Source organism: Ailuropoda melanoleuca, chromosome 14, assembly GCF_002007445.2.
Source record: "Ailuropoda melanoleuca isolate Jingjing chromosome 14, ASM200744v2, whole genome shotgun sequence".
Classification (NCBI taxonomy): domain Eukaryota; kingdom Metazoa; phylum Chordata; class Mammalia; order Carnivora; family Ursidae; genus Ailuropoda; species Ailuropoda melanoleuca.
The window spans coordinates 5,485,644-5,505,973 of record NC_048231.1 but is presented as its reverse complement, the minus strand read 5'-3'; the positions used below and the strand labels follow the sequence as shown (position 1 = coordinate 5,505,973).

The 20,330-nt window shown below is 37.9% G+C and overlaps 1 protein-coding gene across 1 annotated transcript in view; it reads left to right on the top strand.

Moving 5' to 3' along the window:
• Positions 1 to 20,330, top strand: part of KCNH5 (potassium voltage-gated channel subfamily H member 5) — a 277,609-nt gene that overhangs the window by 70,335 nt on the left and 186,944 nt on the right. Inside the window, exon 7 of the mRNA XM_002914166.3 lies at positions 15,977 to 16,403. Within this exon, the coding sequence (XP_002914212.1) occupies positions 15,977 to 16,403 (427 nt within the window). The remainder of the gene's footprint in view (positions 1 to 15,976; positions 16,404 to 20,330) is intronic.

Below are 20,330 nucleotides of genomic sequence, written 5' to 3'. Positions count from 1 at the left end.
AGAGAGAGAGAGAGAAAGTGTTGGGGGGAGAGGTGAGAAAGAGGGAAAGAGAAAATCTTTTTTTATTGTTTTATTTTTTTAATTTGCTTATTTTTATTTAAATTTAATTAACATATATTATTGGTTTCAGAAATAGAGGTCAGTGATTCATCATTCTTACATAATACCCAGTGCTCATTACATCATGTGCCCTCTTTAATGTCCATCACCCAGTTACCCCATCCCCCCGCTCCTCTCCCCTCCAGCAACCCTTAGTTTGTTTCCTATGCTTAAGAGTCTCTTACGGTTTGTCTCCCTCTCTGATTTCGTCTTGTTTTATTTTTTCCTTAGAAAGAGAGAATCTTAAGCAGGCTCCCTACTGAACATGGAGCCCAGTGTGGGGCTCAGTCTCATGACCCTGAGATCATGACCTGAGCCAAAATCAAGAGTTAGGCGCTTAACTGACTAAGCCACCCAGGTACCCTGAGAACAGACAAATTGACCATATCAAATATTCCTCTTCATGAATATGGGATATCACCCCATTTACTTAGTTCTTTGATTTCTTTCATCAGAATTTTGTGGTTTTCCTGATATACATCTTGTATTTATGTGATTATAATGTTAGCTGTAGGTTTTTTGTAGATGTTCTTTATCAAGTTGAGGAAATTCCTCTTTCCAGTTTTCTGGGAGTTTTATCATGAATGACTATTATATTTTATTAAATGCTTTTTCTGCATCTATTGATATAATCATGTGATTTTTGTTCTTTAGTCTGTGGTGTTATGGATTATCTTAATTGATCTTTGAATGTTAAACCAGTCACGCATACTTAGGAAAAATCTTACTTGGCCATATTGTATAATTATTTTTATATATTGTTGGATATATTGGATATATTATATATTTGCAATATTTTGTTGAGGATTTTTGCATCTATGTTCATAAGAAATATTGGTCTGTAATTTTCTTTTCTCATAATGTCTTTTATTTTGGTAGTAAGGTAATTCTGGATTTCAAAAGATGAGTTAGAAAGTATGATATCTACTTCCACCTCTGGAAAAAATTATAGAAAATTGATATATTTCTTCCTGAAATATTTGGTAGAATTCACCCATGAACTCATCTGGGCCTGGTGCTATTTTGGAAGGTTATTACTGAATTGATTTGTTTAATAGATACAGTTCTCTTCGAATAGCCTATTTTTTCTTGTGTGAGTTTGGGCAGATTACATCTTTCAAGGAATTGGTCCATTTCTTCTAGAGTTATTCATAGTATTATATTACTATTTTTTAAAAAAGATTTATTTATTTACTTGAGAGAGGGAGAGAGAGGGAGAAAGAGAGGAGGGTAGAGGGAGAGGGAAAGAAATCCTCAAGACTACCTGCTGAGCGCAGAGCCTGGAGCCCAATGTGGGGCTCCAACCTAGGACCCTGAGATCATGACCTGAGCCTAAATCAAGAGCCGGCTTCTTAACTGACTGAGCCACCAAGGCGCCCCTCTATTATTATTATTGTTACTATTCTCTTAATGTCTATGTAGTGAATGTTCTCTCTTTTATTTCTCATATTAGTAATTTGTGTCTTCTCAATTTTTTTTCTTAATAAGTGTGGCTAGAATGTTAATAATTTTATGTCTTTTCAAAGAACAAGCTTTTGGTTTTGTTGATTTTTTTCCTATGATTTCTTATTTTCAATTTCATTGATTTTTTTGTTCTAATTTTCATTATTTCTTTTCTTCTTGCTTACTTTGTACTTAATTTTCTCTTCTTTTTTCAGTTCACTAAGGTGGAAGTGTAGATTATTGATTTTAGATCTTTCTTCTTCTCCAATATTTGCATTCCAAGCTATAAATTTCCCTCTAAGCACTACTTTTACTTCATACCACAAATTTTGATACATTGTATTTTCATTTTTATTTAGCTCAAAAACTTTAAAAATTTTTCTTGAGATTTCTTATTTGACCCATTTTTTATTTAGAAGTATGTTGTTTAGTCTCCAGGTATTTTGAGATTTTCCAACTATCTCTCTGGTTTTGATTTCTAGCTTAATTCCATTGTGATCTAAAAGCAAACACTCTCTGATCCCTGTTCTTTTAAATTTATTAAGGTGTGTATTGTAGCCCAGATGTGTTCTATCTTGGTAATGTTTTATGTGATTTTGAGAAGAATGTGTTTTCTTTGCTGTTTTTATATAAAATAGTTGATCAATGTCAATTATGTCCAGTTGATTCATGGTGCTGTTGAGTTCTACTATGTCCTTACTGATTTTCTGTCTGCTAGATCTGACCATTTCTGATAGAGAGGCATTGAAGTCTTCAACTATGATAGTGGATTTATCTATTTCTCCTAGTAGTTCTACTAGCTTTTTCCTCACATATTTTGATGTTCTTGTTGGGTGCATATACATTAAGGCTATTACCTTTCGGAGAATTGACCATTTTGTCATTATGCAGTGCCCCTCTTTATCCCGATAACTTTCCTTGCTCTGAAGAGCATGAGACTTTAACTGTGATGAAATATTCATATATTGTCTTTGGGGCGATTCTACCTTCTATTCAGACATAGGTTTTTTAGTGCCTGCTTTAAAAAACTTTAGCCACAGTTTTAAGTCCTTATATACCTCCCAGTTATCCTCTGCTTGAGAAAGTCCCTTACAAATGTTAGTGATTCTAGTAACAATAAAAAACCATTTATATTTTTACTGGGGATTAGATTGGTGGTTTACCCACACTTGATTTTTACCTATACACTCAGAGGAAAGTGTATGGATGGCTGCCCTATTTAGCATCCTTTAATTCTTCTTCAAGCCAAAAATAAGGATTGGGTAAAGTTTAAGGATCGTGATACAATATTTCAGGATTGGTGGAAACAGCAAGGTGAGGATTTTGAGGCAAAGAATTCAAAGAATCTTAGAGCATAACCTGTTTGTTAATGCTCTGCTGAAGAGTTAATGGGTCTTTGGGAAGTTCCTATGATGAAAAATCAAAACATTTGCCTGGGCAGAAGAGTCCTGGAAAAATTTTCATCCTAAGGAAGACAGACATCTAGCACAAAATCATGTTAACATAAACAGTAAGGTATGGTTTCAGTTCTGAGTGTTCAGGCTGAGTGTGGGGTTGCACAGTTTCAGTTCTCTGGTCTTTAAGTCAAGATGGTCCTAAGACCTGCCAATTGAGTCTCATTTGCTTACTTTTGAGTTGTCCCTTTGGGAGAAGGGCACAACTAACATAGCTCTTGCAGAGAAGGATGCCTTCTGCTGCCTTACTGATAACCAGGGATTTCTGCCCTGTATCCTTCTGAGTCTTCCTAGAACAGTTTATGGCAGTCTTGTGAGTCTGAATGTTTACTTGGTCAGCATTGCAGGTATAAATACGGACTTTACAATCAAATGCCTGGTGTGCATTTTTCTAGAAGATGCCAATTTTTGCTGTGATTTGTTGTGCTGCTTAGGTCATTGTGTCAGTCAAAATAAACCACCTTCAGTTACATTCACCTTTATATATAAGCTTATACTGAGTTATGAATGGCCATACTCAAATGTCTTTGTTTGAGCTTTTGCAGATGTTGTAATTGTTTTGGTCATAGTAATTAAAGAGGCCTAGATGATAGGAGATTGTGCACAGTTATTTTGTGATAATTACAAATCCTTAGACTAGCAGAATTTTTAACTCAAATATGGTCATGCTAGAATTTTAGAGCCATTTGAGCTGCTTGTGTTCAAGATTAAAATCTAACAAAAGTTTAATAGTAGCACATATATTTAACAACAGCTTCACCTTTATTGGCAAAGAAAGTAATCATATTTAGGGAATAAAATTTCCACATGCAGAAACGTGTCAGTATGTGAAATAAAGTTATGTCACCGGGACTGATAATTTCTTTTCTTTAGTGTGATTAATAAGCCGTGTACTTAGATTGACTTTTGAGATGTGGTAGTACATTCAGAAGCATAAAGGAATAGCTCAAGAAGGATTTATTTTTTTCTNTTCAAAATCCCTTTAAAAAAAAAAAAAAAAAAAAAAAAAAAGCCTTATGTGACTTCATTCATCCATCCATTCAATCAACAGGTCTATATTGAGCTACTTCTTTATTGTAAATATTGGGAATCTCAGCAGTGAACAAGCACACAAACCCTCTTACCTTCATGGAACTGTCAAAGAGAAATTGCACTGAACACTTGTTAAAAATGGCAAGAAAGACTTTGTTCAAGACTGCTGCAATAGGGGAGGGAGATGAACTTAACTCTGCTGAAACAGAAGGTGAAGAAGTTAGTCAATGTGATTAAACCATCTGTGTTTGCTAATTGGTGTCATCAAAGTTAGGCTTCTACTCTCCCACAGACACTGAGAGATAGGGGTGCTATTTTTCTTAATTATGTTTCAAAGGGGTGGCTCCCAAGTCCTTGAAAAGGTTTTCCTGGCTTGTACAACTGACAAGAGTCTGGGAGAAGATTTATATCTCAAAGGGGCAGAGAAAGAATTTACAATTGAAAGCTTTCTAAAGTAAATGTTCTACGAAAAGAGAGGTCAGGGGCCTAGAGTCAAGGAAAAAGCCCGTCTAAAGTTTAACCAAGGTGCGTTAAGGCTGTCTGGGCTAGAATTTTTAATCTGGTGGGGAAAACCAGACAGTAAACATATTTGGAAAACTTAACAAGTATATATAAAATTTTAGATAATGATATGCTCTCTACATAGAAATAATACAAGGCAATAAGACATAGGTAATGACTGGGATGATCAGGAGTTGAGCCATGTAGGAAAGCATGTACTGGGCTAAATGTAGCTGTTAGGTTTAGATTTTGTTGTTCTTTTTGCAAAGAAGAGACATGCAAGTAACATGAAGTGATGGGAGATATGATATAAAGACAGGCATTTTTCAGAATGTTGGAAAAGAAACAGTGGGACCTTCGGAAGTAGTGTATGGTCCTGGACCATGAGAGCTGTGGAAACTTTATAGTTTCCAAGTTATAATATTAGGGAAGTAAGCCTGGAAGTGAGTGCTTGGCAGAAGAGTCAGGTAGGGAGGAAAAAGCTTACAAAAGGGGAGCTACTCTTTGACCACCTTCTTTGCATGTCTCACAGCCTTGCTTTGAGATTGCTTCATCTTTTTATTATAACCTTAGCAATCATATTGTCACATATCACCATTACAATTGTTGGAAAAAGGCCACTTTTAGAAAACGATTTTGGAGGACGTGACTGTTTGCTCTGCTCTTCTATTTTTCCAGAATTTGTAGATCTCAGTGTTCCACTGTGAGTATGATTCACTTAGTCCTGTTGACATCCTTTCCTGTCTTTTCTTTACTGATGGAATTCTTACCTTCTCTTCTCCTTTTCCTTATCTCTTGGCTCTCATTCCTGAATTTTCTTAACTTTCACTAGCACATGGTCCATCGTGGCCACTTCAGCCTTTCTCTGCTTCAACTCTCACTTTCCATTATTCCCTCAGCACTTCTTGGACCAGGCATTTATACTGTAAAACAAGGGTCTTAATCTATTTGAGGATGGGGATAGTTAAGGGAAGTCTTTGAAGAGATGACAGACATTTAAGCCCAGACCTGAAAGATATGTAGGAGTTAACCAGTCAAAAGCGATGATTGGTAGGTTCAGAAGAGTGTTTTAAACATCATGTTTAGAAACCCCAAGTTGAGAGAATATTACATTTTTGAAGAAAAGAATGAAGTTTTCTATGACTGGAGTATAGAGGACAGAAGACATAGATGCACAAGGTGAGAGTGTAGGGGTTAGGCAGGTTGCATAAGGCATTTGGATTATTGTAAAGGCAACAACAAGTTATTGAAGGATTTAAAGCATCTCCCAACTTAGTTTGCTTGTACATGTATAATAATGTTTGAAAAAATTTGAAGCTTCAGGCAATATACCTCTTTTTAGGGTATGTATTTTGGTCATGCTTTGTATTTACTGTGGCCCAATGGATAGTAAAGAGAAAGTCTTTTCCATAATAAGAAGCACTTAAAAAGTACGTTATAGATATTACTGAAGATAGATGTCTGCTCTTTGTCTGACTGTCTGTCTATCTATCTATCTATCTATCTATCTATCTATCTATCTATCATCTATCTATCTATCATCTATCCCACTGTATTCTGATAAGAATATAAATTGGCTAAAACAGGTGGTATGTATAAATTATCCAAATTGAGATCCTTCTCTAAAGCATGTTAATTAATGCATGGAGTAATTAGGGTTATTTCCCCATGGATGTCTTGGAAGAAGGAGTTGGAGATGGGAGTTTTGAACAGGAAGGAGACAATGGAATTTGTTATCTGAGTTAGAGGTTCAGATAACAAATGTACTTTGTAATTTTCTTTCAGTCTTTAAATTGTGTTCTGCAAAAGAAAATGGAAATGCACTATGTAGTCATTCATGTACATAATCTATCTAGAATAAGAACCCAACGCTTATGAAATGGAACTATTGCTTTGTGGTTTTTTTTCCAGTTGCCTGTTATGGTGCTATCCATGAAGATGAAATAACCATTAATTATTAATTATTATATCAGTGGTGGAGGAGTCAGAAATTATTATGAAAGATTTACGTATTGGTTAGTTTATTCTTTAAATAACGTATTCATTCTTTCAGTAAATATTTGGTGCTTACTACATGCAAGGGAGTGCTAAAGAACATGCAAGGAATAAAAGGATGAACAAAACATATACAGTCACAAACAGACAATGTCATGAAGAGAATGTACATGGTCCATTAAGATTGTATAATGAAATGACCTGACCTAGCCTGGAGAGGAAAGTTTCCCTGAAGAAGCAATGATTGAGCTAAGATCTGAAGTATGAATAGATCTAGCTAAATGAAGGACAGAGGGCATGAAAGATTAGCAAGTGCATAGGCCCTGTGTTTGAGGGAGCAAGGCATATCCAAAAACTGGAAGTTGAATGGAGAGTGAGCTTAAGAGTGTTGAAGGATGAGGTTAGGGTGCTAGGCAGGGGACATACCATGCAAGTCTGTGTAAACCAAAACAGATTTTAGAACAATGGGAAGCCATCATATGATTTTAAACTGGGAATGATTTTGAAAGGTAACTCATACGGTGTTCAGAGCAGATTGATTTGGGTCAAATAAATGATTTGAAACTTACTAAGAAACATCTGTAGATCCAGGAGACAGATGGCTACTAGCAGGGTCTTAGGTGGTGACAGTGGAGATGGAGAGAAATGGATAAATCTAAGAGATATTTAGGAGCCAAAATTAAAAGGATTTTAAGATAGATTGGGTGTTGGAGATGTCAGAGGGAGGGGTGACAGGAATAATTCTTGGTTTCTGATTTGCTTAATCAAATGGCTAATGCCAACATTTGCTTAGATATTAAAAGAGGACAAGGGACATGATCTGGAATGGGAGGGTGGAGTTTCTTGCAAGTTTCTTGCAAAGTTTATTTATTTATTTATTTGAGAAGAATATAGTTGAAAAGGGGAATGGTTGGGATTTTGAGCAGAGTAGAGAAATTTTGAAAAAATAGCGAGTGCATGAATTCATAAGAAAAGCAGTAAAACTACTAGGTAGTTGTGAGATGCCTTGAGATTAATGAGTTTATCATTATTAATGATAATGAGTTTATAGTGGAGCCAGTCTGCCCTATTATATGTTCAAGATTATGACTTTCTTGACAGTTAACACAGGCATGAAGAAAGCTGATAATTGAGCTAGGATTCGGATTTTGATGGAAGTTATAATGAAGAGAAAGAGATGTTAAGGAATCCAGGGTGCGTAGTGTTACTGCCATTATGGGGCCACATAAAGAAGAGAGTGGAGAATGGAGAGAGTTAATAGATTGAGAAAAAGTAGATCTGTTGGTGGACTGGAGTTTCAATAAGGTTGAACTACTATTGCAGTTGTAATTAGACCAGTTAGCTCAACAGAGAAAAGGAAATGGTCAGATAGCAGGGTGGTTGAGTTCAAGACTCGAGAGCTGGAAAAATATTTAGGATTTGACAATTTCAGATTATGACCATGGGACTGGGTATCTGAGGAAAAGTAGAAAGATTATTGGAGAGGAATTGGTGAAGAAACTGTGAGGCCAAGGTGTTGGAAGTCTCATCTACATGGATAATAAAGTACCTAGGGGATGGAAAAATTTTAGGTGAGGTTGGATTTGAAAATTATTTAGGAAATATGGGAAGTAATAACTTTGAGTTCTCTATTTTCATGGAATTATCATTGGTACAAATCTATTCAAGGCAAAATAGTGACACATTTCCCAATATAAAAGATAAATAATATGTAGCATTTGTATATTAAGTTTTATTTTACCTACCCATATCTTACCTATATTGGATAATCTTGTTAAAATGGGACCTTTGTATCTAGTAGGGTTATATATATATTTTTAAAGATTTTTTATTTATTTATTCGACAGAGGTAGAGACAGCCAGTGAGAGAGGGAACACAAGCAGGGGAAGTGGGAGAGGAAGAAGCAGGCTCACAGCAGAGGAGCCTGATGTGGGGCTCGATCCCATAACGCCGGGATCACGCCCTGAGCTGAAGGCAGACGCTTAACCGCTGTGCCACCCAGGCGCCCCTAGTAGGGTTATATATTGCCCCCAGTGTTAAGTCATACCAAGTATGAAATTCTATGTACATAAACACATAACATATGTGTTTCCCCCCATTTGTATCAATTAGCTTTTCTCCCTGCGTAACAAACTACTCCAGAACTTTGTGGATAGTAACAACCACCATTTCTTTAACTCACAAGTCTTTGACTCCATTAGGTGGTTCTGCTAATTTGGGCTAGGTTTAACTTTTCTCAGCTAAGTTTACCCATGCATTTGCGATAGATTGCTGGGTTGCTTGGTAGCTGACAGATCTGGGATGGCTCAGATGGTTGACTCAGAGGGCTGCTTCTCTGCTCTCATTCAAAAGCCTTGTAGGTCTTCACATAGCCAATAGTCTGGGTTCCAAGACTGTGAGTGGAGGTGCTATCCCTCTCGAGGTCTAGGCTTAGAACTGGCACAACGTCATTTACACCACATGCTCTTAGCCAAAGCAAGTCCTCAGGCCAGCTCAGACTCAAGGGTTGGGGAAATCTTATCTCTTGAAGGTAGGAGTTGCAAAGTCACATTGCCAAAAGGTGTGGATACAGGAAGGAGAATAACCACAGCTCTTTTTCCCCCCTTGCCAACAATGTACCACAACATCCTGTGTGTGGGAATGCAAGATGTAGGTGAAACACCATGCACTGGATGTTACAAAGCTGTATTTCTTCTCTGTCACTCCCACTTATTTGTCATGTATCCTTGCATAAGAAGATTCTTGGATCATCCCTTTTCTCTTTATAAAGCAAGAAGGGAGTAAAATAGGAAAAAATATTAACGGTGCCATTTGCCTACTATCATTAGTGATGATTCAGTGAGAGCATTGATTTGTGCTTTAAACAGCTTTATCTTTGAAATACATTGTTTTTATGCTAATAACATCCCACATCTCTTTAATGTGGGAATCCATAAAAATATCAAGGAGCTAGAACTCAGAGATGTCTCCCCGATATTGTTTGTTGTGCTCCTGTGGCCTGAGGGGCTTCTCAAGTGAAGAAATTAGCTGGAAAGGTGGAAGGCTGATGACTGAAGGTTCTCCATTAGCCTTTCTGTGTTCTCTTTTACATTTCATGTGTTTGATATTCTCTTCCACCTGTGGAACCCCATGGATTTGTGTGCTAAGAGCTCAGAGGTTGGGATAGAGGCAGAAAACCGCTGGATTTCAGAGGAGGGCACAGAAGGACTGGAAAGTGTAGAGTACAATGAAGCAGAAAATGAATGAGCAGATAGAACTGGCAGAAAGTACAAAATCAAGAAGTTGTTCTCAAAAAGGTGGTAGTTCCGAAGGAAGGCATTTTTTACGTATTGGTCTTCAAAAGCGTCCAGTATTACTCTATGCATGCAATTCAGATTTAAACAAAGAATTAAATACAGTTTGTGGCCCAATCTAAGGGTCATGAGAGTGAGTCATAAATAAGGAAGGTCTCTTATCTAATACAATATTAAATATGACTCCCCTTCCTCAAAAAGATCATGTGATTCAGAAGAAATCATTGATCTGAATAATGTACTGTGGTGAAATGTTAACAACACAGCAGTGACTGCTGGGTTTTCCAGAACGTTTTTTTTTATGTTTAAATATAACATACTTAAAGAAAATTACAATTTTAAGTGTGGCGCTCAAAGACTTTTTGCAAAGTGAACACACCTGGTAATTACTAGTCATATTAAGAAACAGAATGTTGCCAGAACCCCACAATCCTCCTCATGCCCATCATAGTCGCTGCTTCTTCCCTAACAAAGGGATCCACTATCTTGACTTCTAATTCCACAGAGGAGTTCCACCTGTTTTTACACTTTTTATACAGGATATCACATAGTATATAATTTTTTGTATCTGGTCTTTTTGCTCAACTTGATGCTTTTTGAATTCATTCTTGTTGTATGTAGATAGTCTGTTCATGTTTATCTTTGGATAGCATTCCTTTGAGTGAATGTGTGATTATGTATTTATCTGTTACACTGGAGATGGACATTTATATTATTTCAAATTTTAAGTATTTCATCACATTTTTTTGGTCTTTTTTCCATTGGATATTCATTCCTGCTTTGTTGAAGATTAGTTATTATTTCATCACATTTTAAGAGCAAGTCATTTCACTTCGAGTTTTAGTTATAATGATTGCATTAAATTCCCTTTGATACAAAACAATGGAGAATAAGAAAGTTAAAACAACTTTCCAAATAAAGCAAACTTGCCTATTTGTATATTATTCATTTTGAATAACAGTTTCTGATTATGTAAGTAGTTGAAGGGAACATTCTGGACAGATTCAAAGCTGAAACTTTGGGGTCGTGTTTGGGAGCAAACAGGAGTTTGGTTTGACCTGAGCACTATTGCTTTGCAAAGGCATGGTGGGAAATGACTTGGCAGTGCAGACGGGGGTGGGCCTGAGCACCTTGAAGCCTGCACTGGAGAGTGTGGTTAATGTAATGTCTGTGATGAGTCCCTGGAGGGTACTGTGTATTAGAAAGATGAATATCGCAGGGATTGTTGGGGGGAAGGACAGGAAGACTGCACAGCCATTGGTTGTTGTGGGAAATGCACTAAGAATCTGAAGGACTAGGTCTGAGTGATGCTTCCATTCATTCCAAGCTCTGTGACTTTGGACAAGTGATTTACTGTCTGAGCTTCAGTGTCCTCATATGAACAATGGAGATAGGAATCCTGCTGTTGTGGGAATGCAGTGAGTTGGTCCATATTAGAGAGTTGCAGACTCCACAGAGTTCTGGGGCCTCCACAAACCCCTGCAGTGGGCCACGGCTATGCCTGGGGTGGGGAGAAGAGGGTGGCAAGGTGTTTAATCTCCTTTATTCAGTCGTGTAGAAAATGGCCACATGGAAGCTAGTATTGTAGGTATTAATGTACTTAAATTACACATTATGCTCTAGGTATAATACAGAGTTTCAGAGTGAGGTCAGATAGTGAGGTGGTTAGAAGCAGGGAGGGGAATCCCAAGTGTACCCCTGCTGAGCATGGAGCCTGACCTGGGGGCTCAATCTCATGACCCCGAGATCGTGACCTGAGCCGAAATCAAAAGTCAGACGCTCAACTAACTGAGCCACCCAGGCACCCCTGGGCTATGTTTTAATAATGGTGCCTACCACTTTGGATTGTGTTGAAGATTAAATTAGTTAATGCATATAAGGCAGTTAGAACAGTAGCTGGCCTCTAGTAAGTGTTCAGTATTATTGTGACTTATTTGTCTTTTCTAAGTAGCAATGAATGATCTTGCTTTCTGGTTGGTTTATTGCATGGAAGTGTGTGGTACAGGCTTGATGAAATCTTTATTGTATCTTTCCACCCCTGTAGCTCCAACTATGATTCAGGTTACCTGCATTAGGATTATATATAATGAGCTCAACCCTCATCAGGGCCCCGTGTATTTGAACACAATTTTAATGCCCTGCCCCAGTCTTCTTTTTTCTATTTCCTTCCATATTTCCTAATAGGGTATAATTCTGAGTTCTTTTTTTGGCAGTCCTCTGCTGAATATATTTTATGTATCTCCTACACTTGCGGTCTGGTCATTAGAGGAATTAAGGAGACTTTTTTTCATACTTCATGCCATATCTTTATTAATGTAACTCAAAGTTACATTGCCTGTTTTGTTGTCTATATTTTACTGTTAAATCACATTACATCTATTATTAATTATCCGTCCCTAAATTTACCCCATCCACGTTTGCTTGTGTTGTGTAAGTCTTTTCATATATTCTTTGAGTGTATAAACTGCTTAACATATTACCATAGACAAAGCTTTGTAATTGACACTAGATATATTCTTCCAGGGGTCTAGGGTTTCTTGGAATGTCATGCATGCAAGCTAGACTTGTAATAAAGTGTTATTGTGATACTTGTGATAGAAATGTGCAAAGAGTATATGATAACATAAAGGAAGAACACTTAACTCTCACAGTGGGGGAGAGGATGAAGGTATGTCAGTGAAGATGGTGGGGGACGGTGGAGATGTCGTGGAAATGCACATGGGGGAGGGAGTGTCATAAACTGTAATTAAGATGCTAGCCGCCAAGGGAGTGGGAGGGACAAACCCTTTAAGAAGAAGGAGCAACTAGTAATGTGGTCCTATAGGTGTGAGGTAACAGTAAAGATTGGAGTGGGACAGGAATAAATAGATATGATTTAAATATACACTAGACTGGTAGCCTATATAGTGTGATCTCTGAATTAAAGGGAGTAGGAATAGAGCTAAGGTGGCTGATGGAGAGGTTTTTCCTGCCACACAAGTAAGTAAAAACATGAAGTCATGACCAAGACAAGGCCTTGGGAATAGGAAAGAAGGGAAATTTTTGAGAGATTTACTAAGTAGATGTATTTTGAGCACTTACTCATGTCCTTTGATAACACTTGATAACCAGCTGGATGTGGCAGGAGGCTCAGCCCCAGGTCTAAGGGATGGGGGAGGTAATGATGTCACTCACAAGAGGAGGAGATGGAGAACTCATTCTGGAGGAGCAAGGGATGCCCTTTGGGACCAATTACCTTTTGAACACCTGTGAGACATTTAAATGGAGAAGTATAGCAGGTATTTGGCTTCTGTATCAGTAAGTCAGGAGAAAGTTTCGTGCTAAGAAGTGGACTGGTGAATTCCATGTATGGAAGTCAATTGAATCACGCATATGCAGTAGATCAGCCAGGAGAGGGCTGAGGATAATCATGGTGAGAATCCTGAAACACCATAGAAGCATGGAGAGGGGTAGCCCTAGATAATGATTTTGAAAGAGATGTCAGTTGGGGAGTTGGTAAAACCCAGGAGAAAGTGGTATCACTTTCGCCTGTGGCAGAGTTTATGTAATGCTTACAAAATATTTGGTAATGTTTAAGTAGTGTTGGACATGGCCATAGAAAATGGTGCTTTTTGATTAAGTGGGGACCTGAGCACGTACCCTTCAGGGTGGACCACCTCCTTTTGAAGAGCTCTGCCTGTGTCAGAGATCAGGGGAACATGCCTTCCCACCATTTGAACCTAATTCTAGTAGGCCCTGATTCTTCGCATTCTGGTTGAAAGTTGTGACTGTTTTTTAGTTTGAATGAAGGTAAAGATTTCCCCTCTGTTGTTTTATTCTCTTTGTTTTTAGAGAAAGAAAATTCAGGTAGAAATGATTTTTTCGTGCAGTTTTTTTTTTTTTTTTTTTTGAGACGGGGGGAGAAGCAGGGAGGGGCAGAGGGAGAGGGAGAGAGAGACTCTTAAGCAGGTTTCACACACAGCATGGAGCCCACTGCAGGGCTCAACATGGGGCTTGACTTGGGGCGCGATCTCATGACCCTGAGATCATAACCTGAGCTGAAATTGAGAGTTGGACGCTGAACCAACCGAGTCACCTGGGCTCCCCTTCTGCGTAGTATTTTATCAGAAGTATCATAGTTCCTTTAAAATTTTAAGCTAACTAGAGAACATCTATAACAACGCAGTTTAGTCCTGTTTGAGTTTGTCACACATTTGGACTATAGGTTTCTTTAGAGCAGAAGCAAGGCATATTTATTTTAATGCCCTGAGGGCCTAACTCAGCAGTTTGTCTGTAGAAGTGCTTAATAAATGCTTATTTTTGTCTTTGTTGTTTGTGATTACATGGTTCCATTTCTGAGAGCTTCTAAGTTCTTTTGAATCTTCTTACTTTTCAAGATCTCATGTCATTGAATTATGCCAATTCATATCCTGAATTTTCATAATTCTACTTTTTTAAAAAGATTTATTTATTTATTTATTTGACAGAGAGAGACAGCCAGTGAGAGAGGGAACACAAGCAGGGGGAGTGGGAGAGGAAGAAGCAGGCTCCTAGCGGAGGAGCCTGATGTGGGGCTCGATCCCGGAACGCCAGGATCATGCCCTGAGCCGAAGGCAGATGCTCAATGACTGCGCTACCCAGGCGCCCCAATTCCTCTTTTTTTTAACTGCCTAAAGTTCGATATCTGTTTTCCCCCCTCAAGTGTTCAAGCAAAATGAGAGTTAGTTTAAGGCTGCATTTATGCCACAGCATTTGAGAGTAGGAATTGAAATAGAGTCAGGCCTAGGTATTGAGCTTGAGACAGAGAACTGTCAAAATGCCCCTGCTACTTTCATTTCCACAAGGTCTCTTGTTTCTTCTTCTCTTTGTTCTCTTTCAAATATTTATTTTGAAATATCTTAGTCATATGCTCCCATATGGAGTATAATATAACCAAATGCATTCTTTTTTAAAAAAGATTTTATTTGTCAGAGAGAGAGAGAGCACAAGCAGGGGGAGTGGTAGGCAGAGGGAGAAGCGGTTTCCCCACTGAGCAACGAGCCCAAAGTGGGACTCGATCCCCAAATCTTGGGATCCTGACTTAAGCCGAAGGCATCTCAACCAAGTGCATTCTTAACCCTTCCACCTTAACTATCCAGAACCTTACGTTGCCAAAATTAGTAGCTTTCTAATGTCATACCTGTTCCACTACACCAAGTAATTCCTCTATGTTGGTCAGAAGGAAGCTCAGACTGAGTTATGCTAAACTCCTTGTCTCCTACCCAGGAGAAAGAATTAGCAATAATGGAGTCTATGATGGTCAGATGAGAGGCTTCCCGATCACAGCTCTATCTTCCCTCTCTGCATCAGGAATGAACTTATCCTGTTTCCCAACATGGCTTATTATATGCTTCCAAAAAAAAAACCCCAAAAAACTGTGGGACTCAGTGTTTGAAGAAAGTGTACGCTGTATTCCATTTGGATAATGCTGTATTTGGATTTTAAGCTTCTCCACAAAATAATGGATTATCTTGCTGCTGTTCCCTTACAGTATTCTTTTCTATGACTATTGCTAGGGGATGCTAGGATTTTGTAGATTATGTACCCATTCTACATTCAACTCTTAACTTTTTCAGAGCCCTACAAATTTAGTGCTAATCACGACTGTGACAGGAGGTAGGGAAGCAACAATGGCACCTGCTTCTTCTCCCCACATGCACATGGGTTTGCTTGCCAGTGAGATTGGGATTCCTTTCTCAGAAGTTTGGTGCTTTTGGTTATTATAAAGTGAGAAATAAAAGTGTTTTCGAGTAGAGGATAAGTTTTATAGGGAGAAGTAATAAAAGGTCTGATTTCATCATCCTATTTCTATACTCTGTATATATTGCATTTGAGCAATTTTCTCCTTTGGTTTTTCTCTGTGCTATTTATACTTCACTTATAAAGACAGATTGGATCCTCTTTAGCGAATGAAAAGTTGTCTTATTTAATAATTCAGAAATATCTTATTTCTTGATGGGAAAAATCTTTTTTAAAAAAGTTCCTTTATTATTTCAGCATTTTTGTTGACTTAAAGTCAGAGCTATATTATGGGTATATTTTTAGTGTATACATGGGCAGCCAAGTTCATGAAGGTAAACCATTGCATTGTTTCCCAGCCTTTTCTTTTCTGAAAGTATCATATCTTTTCTTTTCTTTAGGGAATCAGCAGTCTCTTCAGTTCTTTAAAAGTGGTGCGTCTCTTGCGACTGGGCCGTGTTGCTAGGAAATTGGACCATTACCTGGAGTATGGAGCAGCAGTCCTCGTGCTCCTGGTATGTGTGTTTGGACTAGTTGCCCACTGGCTGGCCTGCATATGGTACAGCATTGGGGACTATGAGGTCATCGATGAAGTGACGAACACCATCCAAATAGACAGTTGGCTCTACCAGCTGGCCTTGAGCATTGGGACTCCGTATCGATATAATACCAGTGCAGGGATATGGGAAGGAGGACCCAGCAAGGATTCTCTGTACGTGTCCTCTCTCTACTTTACCATGACAAGCCTTACAACCATAGGATTTGGAAACATAGCTCCTACCACAGATGTGGAGAAGATGTTTTCAGTGGCCATGATGATGGTTGGCTGTAAGTATCTTGTTTTTTCTTTTTTAATTAAAAAATTATTGTTGTTGGCAGTTTTCCAGACTCCAATCTCTAACAGGATTAAAATGAAACTACTTTGTCTTCAGAAAGGCGTTTAATCCATATTATTTACATTAGTTTAGTTTTTATTCAGCCTTAGAATATAAAAATGCAAAATATAATGTATTTTACTTTTTAGAATGTATTAACACATGAAAAACAGTGTGGATAGAGTGATACAGAAATCAGGATGGGAACCCTTTGATTTAATTCTGTTCACAGCCTCCTATCTGGCAGAGTTTTTTCCAAGGGAGACCAGCATCTAGAAAGGCAGTATCTGGCACATCCCATAGGTTTTGTTGGTGGTGTATTAAATTCCAAAAAAGCAGGCAGGATATGATGGGAGACACATAGTTTAGAAACTACTTTAGTTAGTAATTGAATTCTTGACTAACATTGATCTCAGGATAGTTTTATGTTGGGTTTTATAATTAAGACTCATAAAAAAGTTTTGTAAATCTAGTCTTCAGTACAAACACTGTAGGTTGAACACATGCCCCTTTGAGAGAATGAAAGGATTCGTAAATACAAGCTTATTTGGCAATGACAACAGTGTCCAGAATTTAGCAGGCATACCTGAGTACTAAATGTCTGGATGGTGGTCCTGGGAGTAGAATGTTCTCTAAAGGAGTAAAAGACCATGCATTCTCCACTCAGACTGAGAATGGATTATGTCAGGAGATCAGAACATTAAGGAGATACATAACAAAGAAGCTGTTTTAAAAGAAGATTTTGAGGGAGACTTCATCATCTACCCCTTCAAGTTGACTTAGAGGATTTATCCAAACCTAGTTCTGACCCCTAGAGTAACCTTAAGATCATCGCACTACAAGTATGATTAGTGTTATTAGCCCTGTTAAGCCTTTGGGTCACGGTCGTTGGTTTGTGGTCTGAGCCATCCTTTCTGAGATTCCACATGGCAGAGATTTACATTTTGACACTGATGGGAAAGATGTTAGGAGTCCAGGAGTGTTAGGCGGCCCATGAAAGGTCAATATCTTGGGTCAACATAAGGCAGTTTTCACGTTTTCAGAGTTAAGAGTTTTTGATAGCTATTGGAGCACCAATGTTGGCAGTTTCGCTTCCGTCTCTCTACACTCCTTCGTGCAGGTACAGAAACAAGAACACACAGGTTCCACTTGCTGTTTAGAGGTAAAGAGGTAGACTAAGAATGCCAAGTGCTGTCTGCTTAATAGGCTTTTAGGAGGAAATATGTTCCTACATACAAAGAGATCCTGATGATTAAACTGTTGCCTACATACCTGAAGTGGTAAAATGTATTGGTACATTATAAGTTCAGAAGATGACATTTTGTCAGATGTGGTATTTATTACTATACTTTTAGTATGTATATAATGCATTTTGCCTTAAACTTGAACATAGATTTTAAAAATTATTTTGAAGCAATTATTGGTTCACTGGAAGTTACAAAGATAGTATAGAGAGGCCTTTGTGCCCTTCACCTAGTTTCCTCCAATAGTTGTATCCTATATAATCAGCTCAGCACAAGGTCAACATTAGCTCTAATACAATATGTGTGTGTAGTTCCTTGTTGTTTTGTCATGTGTAGATTCCTGTAACTACCACTGAAATCAAGATACAGAATTGTTCCATCACCACAAAAACCTTCCTTTCCTCATGTTACTCCTTTTTAATCATACCTACCCCTTCCGCCAAAGCATCCCTAAGCCTTCACAACTACTGTTTTGCTTTTCATCTATGTAGTGTTGTGATTTTGAGAATGTTATGTAAATGGAGTCATGCAAAATGTGACTTTTTGAAATTGGCTTTTTTCCATGCAGCATAACCCCTTGAAAGCCATCTAAGTTGCTGAGCGTATCAATAGTTTATTCCTTTTTATTGCTGAGTAGTACTCATGATTTGGATATACCACTGTTTAACTGTTCAATCTATTGAAAGCCATTTCGATTGTTTCCAGTTTTTGCTATTACAAAGAAAGTGTCCATGAACATTTGTGTTCAGTTTTTTTTGGACGTAAGTTCTCAGTTCTTTGGGATAAATACCCAGAAAAGAGATTGTTGAGACACACAATAAATATATGTTTAGTTTTTAAAAGAAATTGCCAAACTATTTTGCAGAGTGGATAGACTAGTATAGTTAGATTTTTCTTTCTTTTTTCTTAAGATTTTTGACATTAGGATAATAGGAAAATAAAATTTATATAGAGTTGAAGGATACCACTATTCACTTTGTTTCTCCAGCCCTCAAACCTAGGAATCATCCTAGATTCCTCTTTTTTTCACTTATTACATCTATTCATAACAAGTCTTGTTGGCTTTACTTTCAGAATACATTTGATTATTTCTCTCCACTTCCATAGGTTACCACTCAAGACCAAGTCACCATCACTGGTCTGGACATTTACTGTAATCTCCTATATGTTCCTTCTGATTTTACTCTTGCCCCATAGTCTCTACCCAGAAGTGATGGATGGAGCTAAAGAGTATTATGCTAAGTGAAATAAGTCAGTCAGAGGAAGTGAGAGTAGCCCTTTTAAAGTAAATACGATCACACCATTCCTTTGCTTGAAGCCCTCCAATGTCTTCCATTGCACATAATATAAAATCTAGGTTCCTAACCCTTCTATCAAAATCTTAATGGTCTAGCCATTGCCTACCTTGCACACTTCACTTTCTGCTGTTCCTGCCCTTGCTTATTCTATTCTATCCATGCTAGCCATCTTGCTGTGAACATATTAAGCTCAGTCTTGTCTCGGGGTCTTTGTACTTGCTTCCCCACTGCTTATAACATCCCTCCTCTGATTTATGCCATGAATTCATGCAGGTCTCCACTCAAATTGCCTCTTCAGAAATTCCTCCCAATGATACCTTCTATAAAAAGAGAACACCCAAAGCCAACCACCCTTAATCCTTGCCTTTTAATATTTTGCTTCTGTACCTGCCAAGACCTGAAAACACTTTTACTCCATTTTTCTTTTCCTTCAGAATGGAAGTTCTATGAAAGTAGTGCCTTTGTCTATTTTTGCTTCTGTATACACAGCTTCTAAACAATTTTTAATGCTGTACTCAATCTTAATTTGTTGTATGAATGAGTGAAATTGAAGATGTCCTTGATGGTTATAATGAGAATCTCCTCTTCTTGAATCCACTCCAGTTAGGTCTCTGATTAGAATACATGTCAGGAAAATGCACACTCCAAGTTTTGGCTCTGATTCTTTTGTGAAAGCCCTGGGTTCACCTATGTCTGCCTCTGGGAATGTGTGGTTCCTATAGCTGGATTGCTCTCCAACACTAAGTCTCTAAGCCCCTGATGATAAGTTCTAAGAGGCTTGTTAGTGAAAGCATCAACAACCTTGTCTCCCATTACTTTTTACTGTCTACCTTCTGAATCTACCTACACTGAAAATTTTCACATAGATTCAGTTGAGTTTTCAAAATTCATTTCGTTCGTTTTGGTTCCATTCTTTCTCTACTTCATGTAGAGCCAATTATATTGCTGTATCTAAATGTCTTTTTCCTTCTTTTATCTTTATTTAGTTCTGATCTTGATTTCAAGTTGAAGACCTGGTCTTAAACTTGGTCCTTGTCTTTTCTGAGTTTCTGCTATTTTCTTTTAACACCTGAGCAGTAGTTTTCTGCTTATAAACTAGTTTCTGACTTTTTTTGTCTGTTGACTTTGGTTTTCTTTTTATGCCTCAAGTCCAGTTTCTATTGCCAGGAGTGTTCCAGGGAGATGCCTTTTAATTTCCTTCTTAGTCTCTGGATCCTTAGTAATTGAATGGCATGTTTCCTTTGCAACAACCCAAAAAGCTGTTAGAAAACTGTCAAGACCCATGAAGTGTTACAGTAACTTTTTGCAATTCCAAAATTTATTAGACACACATGCTCA